The 18,647-nt window shown below is 40.5% G+C and overlaps 2 protein-coding genes across 10 annotated transcripts in view; one reads left to right on the top strand and one right to left on the bottom strand.

The window, feature by feature from the left end:
• The window catches only part of FLT1 (fms related tyrosine kinase 1), a 159,943-nt gene extending 153,121 nt beyond the window's left edge, over positions 1 to 6,822 (top strand). Inside the window, exon 30 of the mRNA XM_030562729.1 lies at positions 3,629 to 6,822. Coding sequence (XP_030418589.1) covers positions 3,629 to 3,830 — 202 coding nt within the window. The 3' untranslated portion in view covers positions 3,831 to 6,822. The remainder of the gene's footprint in view (positions 1 to 3,628) is intronic.
• A 7,647-nt stretch (positions 6,823 to 14,469) lies between these two features.
• PAN3 (poly(A) specific ribonuclease subunit PAN3) overlaps positions 14,470 to 18,647 on the bottom strand; it is a 123,490-nt gene continuing 119,312 nt past the window's right edge. For all 9 annotated transcript variants that reach the window (XM_030562655.1, XM_030562661.1, XM_030562697.1 and 6 more), the window contains one exon: positions 14,470 to 17,412. In XM_030562655.1, coding sequence (XP_030418515.1) covers positions 17,272 to 17,412 — 141 coding nt within the window. In that variant the 3' untranslated portion in view covers positions 14,470 to 17,271. The remainder of the gene's footprint in view (positions 17,413 to 18,647) is intronic.

Raw genomic sequence — 18,647 nt, 5'->3', positions numbered from 1 at the left:
AATGCACCCAGCAGATATTCATCTAACAATGCTTGTTTTTGCCCTTCTCTTACATGAATCAGCTAAGCATAACCCATTTAAGAGCCACACGCTCAGGATGCTCAAGTGGCAACTTTACAATAGATGGATGTGAGGGCCTCATTTCTCTTCCTGCTTTTAAGCACTTTAATATATTGGTCACCTTCCTCTGCCTAATTCCTGACAGCTGCCTGAGAGGGCAACAAGGGCTGTCTATTAAATGTACTGTACTAACATGACCTAGCTCTAGACGAGGAATGTTTATTTTCTCAGTTATAGTCGGTGGTTCCTTAGTTCCAGGGCTGTTATGAGACTGAAAGTCTCAGACCGGTTTCAATTCCCAGGTTAAGGCCAACTCACAGTATGGAGGCTGCCCTGACCTGAGTGATCATTCATCTTGTGCTGGCAGTAAGTTACAGCCATCATGCCATCTTAATTGTGCTCGACTGGTCACACTGAAGACTGTGGTATATTGTATGGGGGATCTGAGCAACTGCAGATGATAAAGTTCTTGGTTCCTTGCTTATAGGAAAATTTCATTGATTAGCTATATTACTTTAGCTGAATGTGTGCGTGCATGTGTACATACACACAGACAACACTGAGTGGAAAGGTTCTATTGGCAAGAATTAGAATCACTTATGAATGCTAAAGCCAAGGGCTGTGCAGGTCATCCTAATAAAGTGGCCATAAAATCTTGATAACTGAACTAATCCCTCATATGTTCTTCCCATGGATGTGTGTTACAGTTTAAAAAAAAAAAAAACGTAAAGCACTCATTTTGAGATGATTTCTTGTACCTTTGCAATTGAAAAGCCATGTATAACAATACATAAGGACTGTGCAGGGCTCATAGAACAAAATGACTAAAAATGACCTAAAATAGTTTTTCTTTAAACAGACATGCCATTTGTAAAGTCTGATATCTTGTGGCATTCCAGGGCAGCAGCAAGTGCTACTTGTCTCTGTGAAGCCTAGAAATCTCCCTTCTTTAATGGCATAAAGTTCTTGTTTCTAAGACTACGATTGGTGCAAGGCTGTGTATTGTTCTTCAGGACAGTGTCATTCCGCAAAGAAGTTACAGTTGCAGAAGAGAAGGGAATGTCTTGGTGGCAAATTGACTTTTTAGAAATGGTGGCTGTTAGGAGAATGTGAGAATAAGTCCTAAAGGGAGCTAGATTAGTTAGCAGAGAACAGGTGAGGGTGGTCAAAAGCAATTTGATGACAATTTGTAACAGTGTTATGCTGGAAGATGTTACTAGCTGCCATCAAGCGGGTCTTCAATATACAAACAATCACAGACCTGATTAAAGCTGCTGGATGTGCTAAAATACCCCTTTCCTTCAGGCTAAATGGAAGGAGCAATTAAATGCCACTTTATGTAGTGATAGCTGGAAACAATAGGAAGTTACTGCCCAAGGCACTGGGCCACATGGGGAAGCCTGAGCAGGGCAAGCCATGTAATCTGAGGAGTTTCCCTAGGACTGGTGGTAAACACAGGAGCTAGGAGATTGGTCGCAGGGTGTGCTTGAGAGGCAGAAAATGGGGGATAAGCCAGCAGACAGCAAGAGAAATGGTCAAAAACATGGTCCTGAGAAGGCAGAGATAGACAGAGCTCCATGGAGATGGAACTGATCAGAGGGGGCAGACGTGGAGATAAACAGCAGGTACTTTCCTTGCTTTCTGTTTCCTACTGTGTTCAGAAAATAGAACTTTGTATATAGTCTTTGTAAATAAATAGGACTGCATCAAAGGAATATTTGATTCCATCATCAATTTCTCCTCCTAATAGCTACAACTCTGCAAGGCCTCAAATATTGGCTAACAACTCAGGTCAAAAGGGAAAACTGTAGTGTCACACTATACTGGTCACATGTGTGCTGAAGGTCTTGGACTCATAAGTGCAGTAACAGAAAGAAAAAATGAAGTCCATTAGAGATATAGAAAAATAAATTCTTTTGATTTAAGACTTCCAAGGATACATAGGCATTTAGATCACAAGACTCCACTACCAGCTTCAGAAGAAATAAGTGTGCCTTTCTAAAGGCCTCCCTAAGAGGTTGGAAACCTTCTAACTACAACCTTTTAACTGGAATTCTCTAGCTCTCAAGATTCGAGCAAGCTAAAATTCCAAGCTAGAGAAAGCAGCTCACCTAAAGTAAGTTTCTAAGCTAAAATCAACTTTGAGCCATATTAAACTCTCAAATTGGAATAACCTCCTCAGATCTAAAACAGAGACCTTTATTGGATTAAACCTCCCAAACTAGCCTGTCCCTCAGAACCAAAACAACCCCTTCCCTAGGCAAAAACCCAGCATAGCCCCCAACCTCTCAGGATAGGAACACACTCCCTCTCTAGACTAATCTTCCAGAATGGAGTGAATGCCTTATCTCTGAAGGAAGATTTATAGTTCCTTAGCTCCACCCCCTAACAGGTTCTGACCAATTAGCCCTCTTCACCTGACTCAAAATGGTGTCTGAGCACCAACAGACAGAATTTTGTGACTATCTTTTCCCCAGGTAAAAATACCTAGGGCTTTATTGTTTATAGTAAAGGTAATTAGTTGGAGGAGCTTAGTATTGGCAGGGGTTTGTTCCAGCCCTCATGGGCTATTTCAGCTGAGGAGTTTAATGTAACCCAGAAATGTCTGATAGCTTAGAAGTTACCAGTGCTTATGATTTAGTGTAAGTCTTGTAATATTTGATGCTTTTCCTAATGTCCTAGACCCTGGGTCATACAGATATGCTGGAATATTTGCTTTCATTTTTTTTTTTTGAAAAGGTAAAGAATCCTTACAGTTGTAGGGAGAAGATACTTGAAAATTTAACCCTTAAAGGTGTAAAAGCCAGAAAAAGAACTTCCTTTAGAAGTTTAGGGGCATCAGGCAGTAGGGGTTCCATAGCACCTTGGGAACATGGCCCTTGGAAAGCATATGTCCTATGGCTCAAAATGTAAGAATTTGTAGAATCTAACAGGAGCTGTTGCCCCTCAGCTCCCCAAATAAGAAATTCCTTGTGCTACATACAGAGGTTTTGATGCTTCATTTTTCTTTCAAAGATCTTATTGCCTAAATACAAATTTAAAAGCTTCCTAAAAGCTCTAACCAATGCCTGGCAGGTTTCTTCCATGGGAATCTAGTGTGGTAGCTGGGAGGGGGGAGTGCACAAATACTTAGAAACATACTCTTTTAATTCTTGAAATAACCCTGTTGAGCCCTGACCATTTAAAATAAGGTTACTGGAGGGTAAGGACACAACATAAGAAAACCACCTCCTTCCTGGGGATTGGAGGACTCAGGTGATAGGCTCAGTGTCTTATCACTCTCTTGAACGGTATCACATCAAATGCAGCCCAAGTTAAGAGTGATCAAATGTTATTCCATGATTACATGGTGGCCTAAATGCAGAGCTGGTCCCATGTATTTTGATGATGTGCTTGGGAGGCACAAGTTCCCTTGTGTACACAATCCCAGTCAGTCCCTATAACACCGTGCTTGCCACAGCCAATGAATGGGGCTGTTTCCTTCCACGCTGTCTCATTCAATTCACTAAAAATAATCTTAGATACTTTTCCCCCCATGCACTGAAAGTGACACTGCTCTGTTTTACAGTCTGAAAGCTGCCAGCAGGAGCAAGGAGTCCGTTCTTTCTGGAATGACCAGGCTGAGTTTCTGCAGTTCCAGCTGTGGCCATCTCAGTGAAGCTAGTTGGAGATTTCCTTATGGTAACATAGTGCTGGAAAAAATGAAAGTGTGCCGTTCTCCTCCTCCTGATTACAATTCACTGGGGTTTTATTCCCCCCCACCTGTTTAAGAAGTTCTGTGCAAAGATTCAGATGCGTATTTTAACCTGAACCAGCTTTTTCTAAACACTATCAGTTCAAAAGCTTCTACCTGAAACAGCTGCAGTTTGTGTGATTTTAAAAGCTTTCTCTCCGCCCGCCCGCCCGCCCCCAACCAGGAATTGACAAACTCAGATGACCTGCTTTTCTACAGAGGGCACAAAGTGTGATGCGTGCATTTAAAATTAAGTAGGGCACCAGTGCTAAGGGCCTAGCTTTCTCAAGTACTGAATCTCTGTAGCTCTCCTAACAGTTAATGGGAGTGACAGGAGCTCTGTACCTTAGATGACTGGTTCCCTAATGTTCATGTAGAAGACCCCACTTCAGTTTCTAGTCCCTTTCAAAGGATGGGAGTCTTGTGGAAGCAGCATGCCCTGCCCCACAGCAAGGGTGGTCTCCTGTCACTTAACATAATCCATTCTCAATTCAGATTCAGGAACAGCTTTGAGATCTGACAACAAGAATACAATGCCACTCTCCTCAGGCAAAAAAAATCAGGGCAGTACAGTACCTTTAATGCTGAGGGAGTCAACAGTGGGCAAGAAACTGTGCGCGATCGTCAAGGTTACACTGCAAAACCATTGGAATCTGGGCCAAGTGGACTGAGCAGTAGTGAGGGGAAAGCAAGTGGGAGAAAACAAGTCTACCTGTGTGGGAGTGGGAGAAAGGGTGGAGGTGAGGAGAAAGGGCCCACTTCCTGGAGCTCAGGATGTACAGCCTCTGCTTATAGAAGTTTGAGGGAGGATTAATGCCTTGATGAGCATGGCATTCTGGTAGATCAGGGCTTAGATTTAATCCATTCTTAGACCATAAGAGATCTGAAGGCCTCCCTCGACCCAGGAATTTTTACACACACCACAAAATGCAGTTGTCAAGAATACATAAAAATGAAAAATCTGGGACTGAAATAATGAAAATTACAGATTAAATAGAAGCTTTATCAAGCTTGATGGGGCACTAGTTCAAGCAAATCTTCTTGAAGGTTGCACTTTGTCTCCCCAAGAATGTGCACTGGAAATTATTTTAACTAGAGATAATTTAAGCCAAGTTTTGTCTACACTACCTACTGGACCGTCTGACATATTGTACTGATTGCTGACTGATTCCCTTAACTAACAATATGCCAGGATGGCCAACAAGCTCTGCATGTTGCTAAATTGAACAAATGTTTATTAGATGCCTTGCAAGGGTTCCTAACCTGTAACTCACCATATAATCCTTTGGGAAGCTATGGTGACTCTTCTATACATGCACAGTTGACTTTCAAATTTACTTAACAGTGCTGGTGTACAGCAGCAAAAGTATTTATGTTAGTAATTTGCACCAGACATTATGTATATTGACTGTGAAGAGAAACAGATGGTCTTAGTTTTAAAAGCTGTAAAGATGCTCTATCCCCCTTCATCTTTGTATGCAATATTAATGTAAAAAGGACCTTCGATAAAGCTTACCCTATTAAAGGTTGGGAGGAGAAAATCCCCTTCCCTCAATTTGAGGAAAAGCAGCCATGTATAGAGCCCTAGAGTGAGCTGTGTGCAGTAGGCTATTGAAGAATGCTCTGGATACACGTCAGCTGGCATCCATCCTAACTCAGGGGACCATTAATTCTAACTATGACCCATTTGCTTGGTCTCTTACCGGTGGAGCAGAATTTATCTTGAGCCATACCTATGGGTGATCCACAAAATGTTTTCCCCCTTTCAATCCACCCAAAATAATTATTCAGGGATAGTGCATCTTTAGAGGAGTGTGTTGCACACTGTACATTTATAAGTATGCTTTTTGTGCATAAATATTTAAGAAAACTGGAATATTAAGATTACTTTTATATGAACTTTACTAAAAATGTTTTTTGATGTGAATAACTCACACTTACGTCTTACATTTATCTTTTTATATCAAATGTATTTTAATTGCTAAATTCACATAATAAACAAGTTCTGAATTTTGCTTGGTTAATTAACTGAATACATGGGTCAAAGCTTCCTGGAAAAGACATCTTTTATCATTAGGCACAACAATTTAGACATCTCTGTGGAGATAGTGCCTCAGATTTGCTCACAGCTGAGTGGTCACATGGGAAGACACAGTCACTGCCTGTAGGAGTTCACAGGTTTGCAAGGCAAAAAGCAGATTTATGGGGAGGGTGATGGACACATGCAGTGTTCCTAATGTTTTGTGTGAATAAAGTGAAATGCATTGAATATATTGACTCTGACTGATTACCTATATCTAGTTAGAGGCCCAGTGGAGCTCTTTGCTCGTACAAGAATGGCAAGCTCTCTCCTTTTTCCTTGTCTCCCACAAAGCAGTGGAAGCCCCTTGCATCTGGGGGAAGGGAAGGACAATGATGGCTGCTCTTCATAGCATCATCCCTCTCTGCATGCAAGGATTCCAAGTATCAGGTTAGTGCTGATCTAACATCACCAGTAGCGTGGTGTCCATGCATTGCTTGCCTCAGAATTCCTTTCCATAAGAACATGAAAGACCTGAATATGACTTCCTGACTACATGGCATCCTCCACATGGCATGACCTCGCATTCACTGTACATGTGAGGCCACACCTTGCATGCAAGTGTAGAATTGCATGCCTTACTAAAAATGTCATGACATGCTTCTGCTTCTTTGCCCATGACTTAGTGAACCCATGTGCGGAGTGGTGGATTGGCAGCAGCCAGTGGGAGGCCATAGCAGCACAGCATAAACGGCATCCTGTGACATGGTCTGAGAAGTAGTGCTAAGGCAAATGGCGGGTCTCAAGAGAGCTATAGTTCTAAGCGTCTGATGCCTCTCCTTCTTGTTATTGGCTTCAAGTAGAACTTCACCTCACTGCATCTGATTCAGTTTCTGCTGAGGCTTCTCCAATTTATAGCCATATTACAGATTCAGTGGGACAGACAGGTAGGGAGGGAAATTGGCAGACTTCGTCACCAGATGAGCTGGAACTCTGATGCAACCAGCAGGAAGTGCTGCTTCACACTCAAGCCCACCTGACTCCATTTTAATACTTCATGCTAGGTGATTATTACCGAGTTTGATATTAGGGCTTGTACGTCTTAGTTAAACTTAGAGACCATTGGACCCAGGCTGCAGTGGGGAAGAGTACTTTTAGTTAGTGGGGTCACCCATTCAAGATCCTGGCTGGACACTACAAATATCTTTGGTCTTCTGCTATAGATATGGTGGTTCCTAAATATCACCTTTACTTGCATCGTTTGTCACCTTTGTATCTAGAAGATTTACCACAGATAAAACTGGAAGAAAGGCAGCTGGTTCAGAAACCATAGTTTGAATGTGATAAGACATGAGGTGTCTTAATGTCATCATGATGAGAATGGAAGGAACAGTGACTTTCTTCTCTGACATAGCATAGAATTATAGACGTGTAGGGCTGGGAGGGAATATGAAGCCATCCACTTTATACCCCCATGCTGAGGCAGGACTATACCCACCTAGATTATTCCTAAAAAGCGTTTGGAAAATTTTAACAGGTTAAACAATGAGGGGGATTTCACAATCTCCTTTGGTAACTGTCAAGATTTCTTTCCCCACTTTGAACTTTAGAGTACAAAAGTGGGGACCTGCATGAACACTTCTAAGCTTAATTACTAGCTTAGATCTAGTACACTGCCACGAGCCAGAATTTAGTGTCTGGCACACTTTCTGTTCCCCCAAAACCTTCCCTGGGGAACACAGATCCAAACCCCTTGGATCTTAAAACAAGGAGAAATTAACCATTCCCCCTTCTTTCCCCCCCAACTTTCCCCTCCGTGGGTTGCCTTGAGAGGCTTCACACAGATCCAAACTCCTTGGATCTTAAAACAAGGAAAATCAGATTCTTAAAAAGAAAGCTTTTAATTAAAGAAAGAAAAAAGTAAAAATTATCTCTGTAAAATCAGGATGGAAAATGCTTTACAGGGTACTCAGATTTATATAGACCAGAGAGACCCCACCCCTAGCCTTAGATTCAAAGTTACAGCAAACAGAGGTACAAAGCCTTCCAGAAAAGAGAAACATTTACAAGTTGAGAAAAACAAACATAAGACTAGTCCGCCTTTCCTGGCTATTACTTACAATTTTGAACCATGAGACTGATTCAGAAAGATTTGGAGAGCCTGGGTGTACGTCTGGTCCCTCTTAGTCCCAAGAGGGAATGACAAACAAAACAAAAAGCACAAACAAAGACTTCCCTCCACCAAGATTTGAAAGTATCTTGTCCCCCTATTGGTCCTCTGGTCAGGTGTCAGCCAGGTTTACTGAGCTTCTTAACCTTTTACAGGTAAAAGAGACATTAACCCTTAACCATCTGTTTATGACAGTAACCTATTTGAGTATGTATAGTTAACAAGTTTTTCCTAACATCTACCCTAAATCTCCCTTACTGCAGCTTAAGCCCATTACTTCTTGACCCACCTTCAATGAACATGATGAACAATTGATCACCATCTTCTTTATAACCAGCCTTGCTGTTTGAAGACTAGCACAGCCCCCCTCAGGCTTCTCAAGACTAAAGCTGTTCAGTTTAACAGGTTTTTCTAAACCCCCATTTTTCATTTTTGTTGCTCTCTGCTGGACTCTCTCATTTGTCCCAATTTTAAAGTGTGGTGCTCAAAATGGACACAATACGCAAGTGGAGGCCTCATCAGTCCATGCCCAAAGTGCTGGGACAGGTCTAATGATCAAAGTGTCCAGCAAATTCAGGTTAGCTGCCCAATGGAGTGTTTCGTGGCACGGAGCATCTCAGCACTTGAGGAGTTTCCCAATCTATGTTCTGGAAATTACTGCTAAGATGTGGGGCAGATGGATAGCTAATGAGGCAGCACATTCCTGTAAGGAACTGGGAAAGGCAAAAGCAAATTCTTACACACTGGCTGAAAGCCAGGGAGAGAACTGACTGTGGTAGAAGTCTGGGTTATAAACTGGTGTGATAGCTCTCTTGGACAATGAAAAATGAGCCTACAGGAGGTAGATGATATTACTGAGTAAAGTGCAAGAATCCCTCAAATTATTAAATCCCCTAAACACCACACTATGCTGTGGGCTGGTCACTCTTGCCAATTACCTCCTAGCTCTCGAATCCTCCATTTATGGAAAAAACCGAGGCTGTTGCAAAGCAGCTTTGGTATCTTCTAAACTTTTGAGCATTTTCAGGGTTAGCTGGAATAGAGACAGAAGGTGCCCGTTCATGACTTCCTGGTGATAAATGAATATCCAGGGCTCATGATTTTAGACCCATCAGCACCCTTTGTCACCACTAACTCTTAGGGGCTGGTGCCACAGTGGTGGATCCTTGCCAGCATAGGGATTACAGCCCAGTAGCTCTATTCTTCTGAGGGAGTGGATCCAAAGAAGAGCACTGAGCAATTTTTCTGCCCTGGGAGTTATCATACAGGCTTTTATTTTTATTACCTCCACTGTTGAACCTGCACATGAAGCAGCAAGTTGAGACAGGACTGGGTCAAGCTGCAGTGCTGCTATGGTACAGCTAACAACTCTACCTCCATTTAATTGGCTCTGAACAGCAGGGACACCTAGTCCTCTTTTCCAACCTATGCCAGAGATTGGGGGATAAAAGGTAGTCAACTGAAGCGCATCGCAGCCAAGCCTGAAATAATAGCACTGAAGAGAGCTTGTGGGAAGCAGTAGGGGGAGTAAGTTGCAGACACTGAAGAAGTCAACAACTGCCCATCTGGGAGCTGGCCACTTCCCATGCCCCAGCTTCAGATAAGAGGCCTTGTTTGAGTCTTCACTGCTTTTGGGTGCCTGAGCAGCAGCAATGGGCAAGGAACTCTTGGCAGGCAGGCCATGATTTCTGTTTCAATTTGTACTGACCACAGCCCTCTCAACATCTTTACACGTTACCCTTCAAAATACCCACATTTAGACATCCGACACAGAGCCTATTATACCTCCACTTAAGCAAAGGCAATGGGGTTCAGTTTGTTTCTGGCAAGTCATGGTGTTGGGTTTGTGCTATTCCCTGGCCATTAAGCTCAAAGAAACCTTGGATTGCCTTAAAATTCAAGGGGCTGGAGGAAAGGTAAACTGACTTCTGTAACTCACTTTCCCTCTATCTATCTGCATCTGAGAGACCTTGCTGCAAGCAAATCCTAACCCAATCAATTTGCTCAGGCTGGGAAGCTGGGATGAACTGAGGTCTACAATTCTTTTCAGTTGCTGGCCTTTAGCCATTTTTACTACCCTATGTAGCCTACAGAGAGCAAGTGAGAAAAAATTTTGCACCTTTCAATCTTGCCTTTTTCTGTTTGCCAGCCACTAGTGTCTTCTAGCTCTTATTATGCATTCTTGGAAGGAGAGCAGTTTTGGCACCATTTGCCTGTTAGTTATTAAATAAAGACAGCAATCATGATATAAACTATTGAAAGTTTATTTTCAAATAATTCAAGGTTTTTAAAACTTTTTAAAATTTCTTTCAGGGTGAAAAACACTTACCCTACTGATCACTGAGCCAGGCTGTCAAACTAACTATGCAAAATCCTTTACTTAACTTTAGAACTCCAGACAGGTGGAGTGAGGTGATGTATTAGATTTATTTATTGATTGCAGGGGCAGATGTGGGGAATGCATGCACATATGCTGGAATAAAGAAAAGGAACCAAAAGTGTCTGCTTCCCAGGTGTAAAGTGATAATTTGGGACTATACCACTGACAGCATTTAGGGTGCTACATTAAAAAAAAATGGAGATGACTGGAGAATTACCTTTTTCTGGACCAGTTTTAAACTTCTCCTGTAGTAAGACAATACTTAGAACATACAGGAGCCCGTTTCACATTAACAATCTCAAAGCTTAAATTCCCCACAGAAAACTAGACATCGAAGTGGTCTAATCAGTGAGATAAAAGTAAATTGGCAGCTGTCTTGCATGTATTTGCTCAAGCTGGGAGAAGCACAGCACTGCAGAGGGAGCTAATCAAGATTAATGAATGGACATTACAATTAATATTAAGTTCAGTGTTGGCAAATGCACATTGGAGTCAATAATTTGGGCTAGTCACACACCTTACTATGCTAAATTAACTATCAGCTCAGGAAAGACACCTAGGTATTGTGGACAGCTCAATTGACCAGTTATCAATATGCAGCCCGAGGGCAAAAAAGAAAAGTATGCATAAGGAATAGGCTAGATAATATGGAAAATGCTAGTCTATAACTCAGTAACAACCTCACCTGGAATACTGTGTTCAGTTCTGCTCACCCACTCAAAAAATAAAACCAAAGAACCCGCGAAGAAACAGGTGGTTGGTTCAGTGCTGGGTTCCAAGAATAATTAAGTACATGAAACAATTTCATATGAAGAAAGATTGAAAAGACAATGTGTGTTCGCCATAGAGAAGGGAACAGGCGATTGAGGTCACAGTTTAGCAGGATGCAGAAACAGACTGGACATTTGGATGGAATACAAGAATAGCTTTTTCATCCTTTAAATCAGACTTTTGGAAAGGATACAAACCCTCATGCTTCAAGGCTTAAACAAAACATCTAACTAATGGGGGTTAGCAAGAAACCTTCCCTGAGGGACTGGGTTTTCTCTTGACAGCCTACTGCAGGGCTTCTTGTATCTTCCTTTGAAGCAGCTGGTACTAGCCACTGTTAGGATACTGGACTAGATTGGCTAAGTGGTCTAATGCAGCATGTCAGCACCTCTGAACAAATTTATGAAAACAGGCTAGTACTGAACTGAAGGAAAAAGGCGTAAATTTAATAAAAATTTTAAACCTGTTCTTGTTACACCTGGCTAGCCCAAGAACTTTACATTTATCAGCAGTAAAGTCATAAAATGTTCTTATACACATGGAAAGTAGTAATAGTGCAGGGGAGTGGTGCATATTTACTATCTTCTATTTTACTTCCTCCTCCCACATCCAAAAAAACAGTTTAATTTGGCCACAGTATGATTTAATTTGAAGCGAAATATGCTCACTACATCCTTAAAGGCCACACAGTAAGGATAATACTGTCTGAATAAAAAACAAGATTAAAGTATAGAAATCAAAATGTTACGTTCACTCCATCTTGAATATTTCTCAGTTCTTTCACTGGCTTTTACTGCTAATGTTTAGACTAGGTAGGCCTCTAGGTGGAAGGCCGTTGGAGGCAATCTAGTTTTTCGTGGGGAGGAACAAGGACACAGCACTAGTTATATAATCATATGACCCTAGCAGTGTTGTTCTCTTATTCCATCCAGTTGTTTGTTAAATTTTAGGAGCTGCAAAGGGGTAAATAGTACAGTTAAAAAATAGTTTTAAAAAGCATGGATTGGATGAATGGATTATAAGGTGGACAGAAAGCTGGCTAGATTGGATTGTCGGGCTCAATGAGTAGTGATCAATGGCTTGATATCTAGCTGGCAGCTGGTATCAAGCAGAGTGCCCCAGGGGTTGGTCCTGGGGCCGATTGTGTTTAACATCTTTATCTGGATGATGGGATGGATTGTACCCTCAGCAAGTTTGCAGATGACATTAAACTGGGGTGGGAGGGGGTGTAGATATGCTGGAAGGTAGGGATAGGGTCCAGAGCAACCAACACAAATTGGAGGATTAGGCCAAAATAAATCTGATGAGGTTCAATAAGGACAAGTACAGTGCAGGACACTGTACTTAGGACTGAAGAATCCCATGCACCACTACAGGCTGAGGAGTGACTGGCTAAGCAGCAGTTCTGTGGAAAAGGACCTAGGGATTAGTGGATGAGAAGTTAGATATGAGTCAGCAGTGTACCCTTGTTGCCAAGAAGGCTAACAGCATATTGGGCTACATTAGTAGGAGCAATGCCAGCAGATCGAGGGAAGTGATTATTCCCCTCTATTTGGCACTGGTGAGGCCACATCTGGAGGATAAAAAGTCTTGTACCTACTACTGTGCATTAAGGATTTAAAGTAGAATATAACAACTAATATATGCTAGCAGTGGCACAAATTACTGAAGCATTTATGGCTACCTACAACAGGTTCTCAAATGAAAAGTTGTTCATTTCTACATTATGTTCCTTTTAAAATTATAATTCAAACTCAGGTATGGACAGAGTAATTCTGAAGGCTACTTAATGATCACGCATTTTCCAAGTATGCTAGAAAAACATTCCACATATTCGCCACCTTTCCTTCGAGTTCAGACATGAGAAATGCTGAAGAAGGTGCACTACTGCATTACGATAGTCAAAGAGCTGATTTTAGATTTTGTTTCACACTAATTTAAAAATTCATGCTCTAGTTCAGGGAACAACCACCTCTGGCACGTGGCCTGCAAGGGTAAGCCCCGGCGGGTCAGGCCAAGCCCCGGCTGGGCTGTTTATCTGCCGCGTCCACAGGTTCGGCCAATCACAGCTCCTACTGGCTGTGATTCACCGTCTCAGCCAATGGGGGCTGCGGGAAGTGACACAGGCCAAGGAATGTGCTGGCCGCCCTTCCTGCAGCCCCCATTGGCCTGAAACAGAGAACCACGGCCAGTAGGCGCTGCTATCGGCCGAACCTGTGGATGCAGCAGGTAAACAGCCCAGCCTGGTCCGCCAGGGGCCTTCCTTGGTGGGCCGCATGCCAAAGGTTGCCAATTACCGCTCTAGTTATCACAAAAAATAAAGTTTTTCAAAAACAAACCATCCAGGTTCAGATTGAAAGCATACTTTAAACTGTCACCAGGTGACACTTGTGGACGGGTGCATACCAAATATATGTAAGCATTATTCCAGTTTTACCAAAAAAACCTTATTGCATGACTGGATTCTGCAAGTTTCTGAACAGTGTTGCTATGTGCATTCTGGAACAGACAAGACATGGGTGTACTCCTACAGGCATATGTGGTCCTTCAACACAGGTCTTTTCTTAAATGTAAAATTAGAAAGTTTACCATACAGAAAACTGCTTCCTACCTTCTGAACTTTTGAGAAGAGTGCACCAAGCAAGCTTGCTGCAGCTCTATTTTACTCATATATGCAAAATAAAACTTTCTAAAGCAATAATGCAATTTAAGGGACCAACAGTCCAGATTAAGTTTATGCAAGGAAAAAACCAAAGATATTGACAATTTCACATGTATTTTACAAAATTTTCATGACTTTACAATTACATAAACATGTGGCATGGGGTGTCTGGGTACAGAGGACTTTATCCCACCAGTAAGTCACTTTTGCTGGTTAACAATACAGAACAAATAATTCTGGGCATCAAAGAGGTCAGTTATCCCATGTGTAATTTTCAGAGAAGCTAACATAAATACTGTCATTGGACAAGAGAGCTCAATAAACATGGACGTAAACATATTTTTAATACAGTTTCTCAGAATTAGGGCTAATCTAGTAATGTGGACCCGATTTAATACAAGCAAAAGGAAGCTACTACTTTGACTTGGAAGTTAAGGAAATGCACATTACTACATCTAGGGAACAGTATCTAGAAATTGTAGGCCATGTGATTTCCTGTAAGTGAAAAACATTAAATGCAGTTTGCAAGTCATGATTGTTACAAGCCTGTGCTGGAGTCATTTACAGACTGAAATACAAAAGGAATATGATGGAACGCAATATACTGCCAATACTTAAGATTGGAAAAGCACTACCCAACTACAGCACTTAACATGCTCAAAAAAAGGCTACGTTATTTCTGGTATTCTTTATTAAAAATACTGCTGTACACATGAAGAATGAAAACAGGATTAAAGATGGGTAACATATATTGGGATCATGACAGAACTTAACATACTGGTGCTTTTTAGGGGAAGCTGTTGACAATTGAATTACTGAAACGAGGGCCAGAAAAAATAAAAATACATAGGTACCCTCAACAAAACATTTACAGCGTAGTAAATACATAGACAGAATTTAAAACAGGTGCAAAAATTAAAACGACCAACATCACATGATTTCAAAAGGTTGTCCTTTCTGTGCTTTTAGCTGTAAAGATAGGAAGATCACAATTTCCCACATGGAAGGGTATGTCCTGGGTGGTTTTTGTTTTTTTAACTATACACATACAGCTCTTCTTCGGAATGGAAGAGATTATAACTTTAGGACAACCTTCTTAATGGAATTAAAATGTGGTAGAAGGGCTCTCCCCAAAAAACACCCAAGCAGACTTCAGACTGTTCAAATCATTCCCAAATATGGACCAAATGAAATAAATAGAAAACAAAGCTCAACAATTATTTCTTTTATGTATTACCTGACACCAAATGTTTTCTGGCTGACATTAGTTACTTATGAAAACTTATTAGCTGTCTACTTTTTTTTTTTTTTTTAAACCAAGTCCTGAGGTTACTAGGGGCTGAAGCAAATTGACATTATGCAAATACATGTAAGTTTGCATTCTAGACTTGTCTCAGAGGATGGTTTGCTGGTCTAGGAGGGATGAGAAATTCAAGCCTTACTTTACCCCTGCCTGAACTTTCACAATATATTGGTCCACAAATTAAATTTTCCAAAGGTTCCCAAACCCCACAACTGAACAGATGATCCCTTTTCATTTTCAAAGAAAACAATACTGGAAAAAACCTCAGCCCGCTTATAAATTAAGCATTTCATATTTCTTCTAGTATACAAGTACTTTTTTGTACAAAAGAATTACAATATGATTTGTCAAAAAACATATAAAAGACAGCTGCTCTTCCTCAAATACATGAGCTAATGATAAAAGACTGTTTTGCATGTTCACTTCTCAAAGTTCCTGTTCCTTTTACAAGAAAAAGAACAATATTGTGGCAATTGTCATCCTTTGAATATTAAACATTATGTTCCTTTTAAAATTCACTCAGAACAAATGCAACAATAATTGATTTTTAACTCAACAACTGATGCTACCAAATGCGGACAAAACCACATTTTCTAAAATATGTAAAGCACGTCCCTAGTCTTCAAAGCTTTCGATGTGAAGAGAGTTGCTTTTCTTGATGCAAGTCTCAAGGCGGAGAATCATTTTAAAGCTTATAAAAGTGGACAGAGAAATATTAAAAACTTCTCTGGAAACTACAAATATTGAGAATTATTAAAATTGATGCCAGTAACATCAGTTGCAAGTGCTTAGAGTCTGTCCTGACCTTTTGAGTTTCCACATTTTCTTCATAGTGAGCACCCAGTGCTATTAAAATATTCAGTGCTGGGAAAGGATAGATACAGTCTTCACTACTGCTTTACGAAAGGAAATTCCTACATATTTGGCAGTCTTCAATATCAAAGTGTAGGTGTTTATCTTTTACTATAAATCCCAGGAAAACCCAAGTTTGGAGAGACAACTGCATGTCCAAATATTAGAAAGTTAATTGAGGAGGAAAATTCCAGACTGAATTACTTCAGGAATATTCATGTGTTGAGTATTATCAAAAGTAATATTACTTTGGGCTAAGCAGTGACTGCAAAGGCACAGCAGATCATTATCCCTCCAGATTCAGGTTGTAAAACTTCAAAAGCTCTTGATGCCAGACAACTGCTGTGTTTAATCTTCTTAACAGTGTCTTTGTTTCTGTATCCAGTGTAGAGTACCATAACAAAGCTGTGGTTCAAAGAACAGAACTTTATACAAAAATTATACTGTAAATAACCTAAAGTAATACACTCCCGAAACTTCAGGCATTTAACACAATTTCTTTAAAAAAAATTCTGTTAAAAAAATTGCATAAATGTAAATGCAGCTGACTAGCAGGAAAACATACAAACAGTTTTTAAAGGCGCTGGTTGTGTTTAGAGCAAATCTGATATGCCCCTTAAATTATAGGTGTTTCAAAGGTTGCTATTTTGTCACGTTGCTTAGACAAGGCTTAAATGAGAAGGGATTTTATACATGTCAATTCACTGATACTTGATTTTTTTGTTTGTTTGTTAAATATGCATCTTCTGGTTGGTTTGTCAACTAACAGTGGGTGGCATACAGAGCTTGCATACAACACACTTTTACAGAGATTACAAACTAAACTCTAATTTATAGAGCACAATTTCTATGAAATTATTTCCCTGGTCCTTTATGCTATTCTGGGTGCAAATAATATCAAAACGAATAAATTGAGCAATATCCTCAGCGACAAAAATGTATCCCAGAAATGTCCTTGCAAAGAGTTTCCCTTAATAAGTATACAATGTGGCAAAACATCAGAGATCAGAAGAGTCTTAAAAAAATTAAAATTAGTGCATATACAAGTGGAAAAAATAAAAGCAGGAACATCATGCACCTGATGTGTTCCTTAATCTAAAATAAATTCTTCACAGATAAAGCCTCCAATGGCAGCCATAGCTCTAGGATAAATGAAACATTCTTCCCTTCAAGTAACAGTGTACCTGACTGAAGTGCAAGCAGCTTTGCTCATCTCCTGTTTGTTTCCCAAATATGAAATGAGATGACAACAGTTCAGTTGTAGTGCAATTTGCTATTGGTTAAGTTCCTCAGCAATGTCCTGCATGCTTTCAGCAAATACTACAACTGACCATTTGCGGCTGCAATTAGTTCTTGAAAAGTATTTTCAAAGCAGCGTTTTAAATCGCTGTAAGTTACCACAAGTACACTCTTCTCGTCTCTGGAAATGAGGCTTATTTTTTCTGGCACACCAGCATCTAACTGTAACAAGAATGCAAAAGATAAAATGTGACAAACGGCAATACAATCATTTTCTTAAACACAAAAACAATCCGGTTTTTAGCAAGTCTATGAGTATGAGTCACAGAAAGGGGAAGGTTTTTCACTTTCAGCATAGACAGCCTGTTGACTAATCACAGGTTTGAAAATGTTTAACTCAAATCTGACCCTGAAGAACCATCAGTTAAAATAACATTGTAGAAGATGATGAGAACTTGGTCCAATCCTTCTGAAATACCATCCCCCCTTAAAAGAACCAAGCAAGCTAGGGAGGGATAATCTCTTTATAGGCCTGAGCCACAGCATTGAATTTCTGTGCAAGTTACCTGACAGGTTCATCAAATGGAAAGTAAGGAGGGATGGATCTTTGACATTTTAAACCAAATTACAGGAAGTATCAGCACCTGAGCAATTTTGGCTACCTATTCCTGTGCTCTGTAACAGCTGAAACTGACTTCCAAATTCAAACTGGCTAGTGACATTGGGAACAAAATTAACTGGCTAAAGTTTTTTGTAAGGTATCCTCCTTTTTCTTAGTCTAGAATGCAGACATCATCTAATCCTGATTGCTGACAGACAGTTAATACAGGCTGTCAGAAGAAAAACAAACCCCGCCCCCGGCCCCTCCAACATACATCTCAAGTTTTTCTTCTGATTGATTAAACTACCATTGAAGCAGCATGGAAACTAACTAACATCTTCAACTGGCTTCCACATAACTTGTGTCACTAATACTTGATATTTCTGCCAGCAAGTGGTGTAGAAATCTCTAGGGGAACTTTGTACATGGCAAGCGGTGTTCATTGATTTGTAACTTGCAGACTCTGCTAAGTACAATGGGTGCTGCTTTCTTTTGAAAAATAGTTTAAGGGATCTTCAACATTTGTTTTATACCTCAAATTCTCTTGTCCACAGACAGGCTTCACTGTCTGTATTATGGTATATAAAGCAACACTTTGGAAACATACCCCAGGGGATGATGGGAGTACTAGTAGATTTTTAGATAATATGGTGATGAGTGCTATGGAAACAGATAAATATACTGTTATGCCTGATTGAATAGAGGAAAAGGAGCACTAGGTTAGCCACTGAGTTCTTGTTTAATTGGGTGTTCGCAGGAGCAACACTAAGATAGAAAACATCTTGTAGAAAGAGGTGCAGCGTACTGGTCTGAACTCATCGCAATAAAAGCTAGAACCTCCCAAATTCTAGACTCA

The sequence above is a fragment of the Gopherus evgoodei genome, chromosome 1 (genome assembly GCF_007399415.2).
Source record: "Gopherus evgoodei ecotype Sinaloan lineage chromosome 1, rGopEvg1_v1.p, whole genome shotgun sequence".
Taxonomy (NCBI): Eukaryota; Metazoa; Chordata; order Testudines; family Testudinidae; genus Gopherus; species Gopherus evgoodei.
This window is presented reverse-complemented; position numbering and strand designations above follow the sequence as displayed.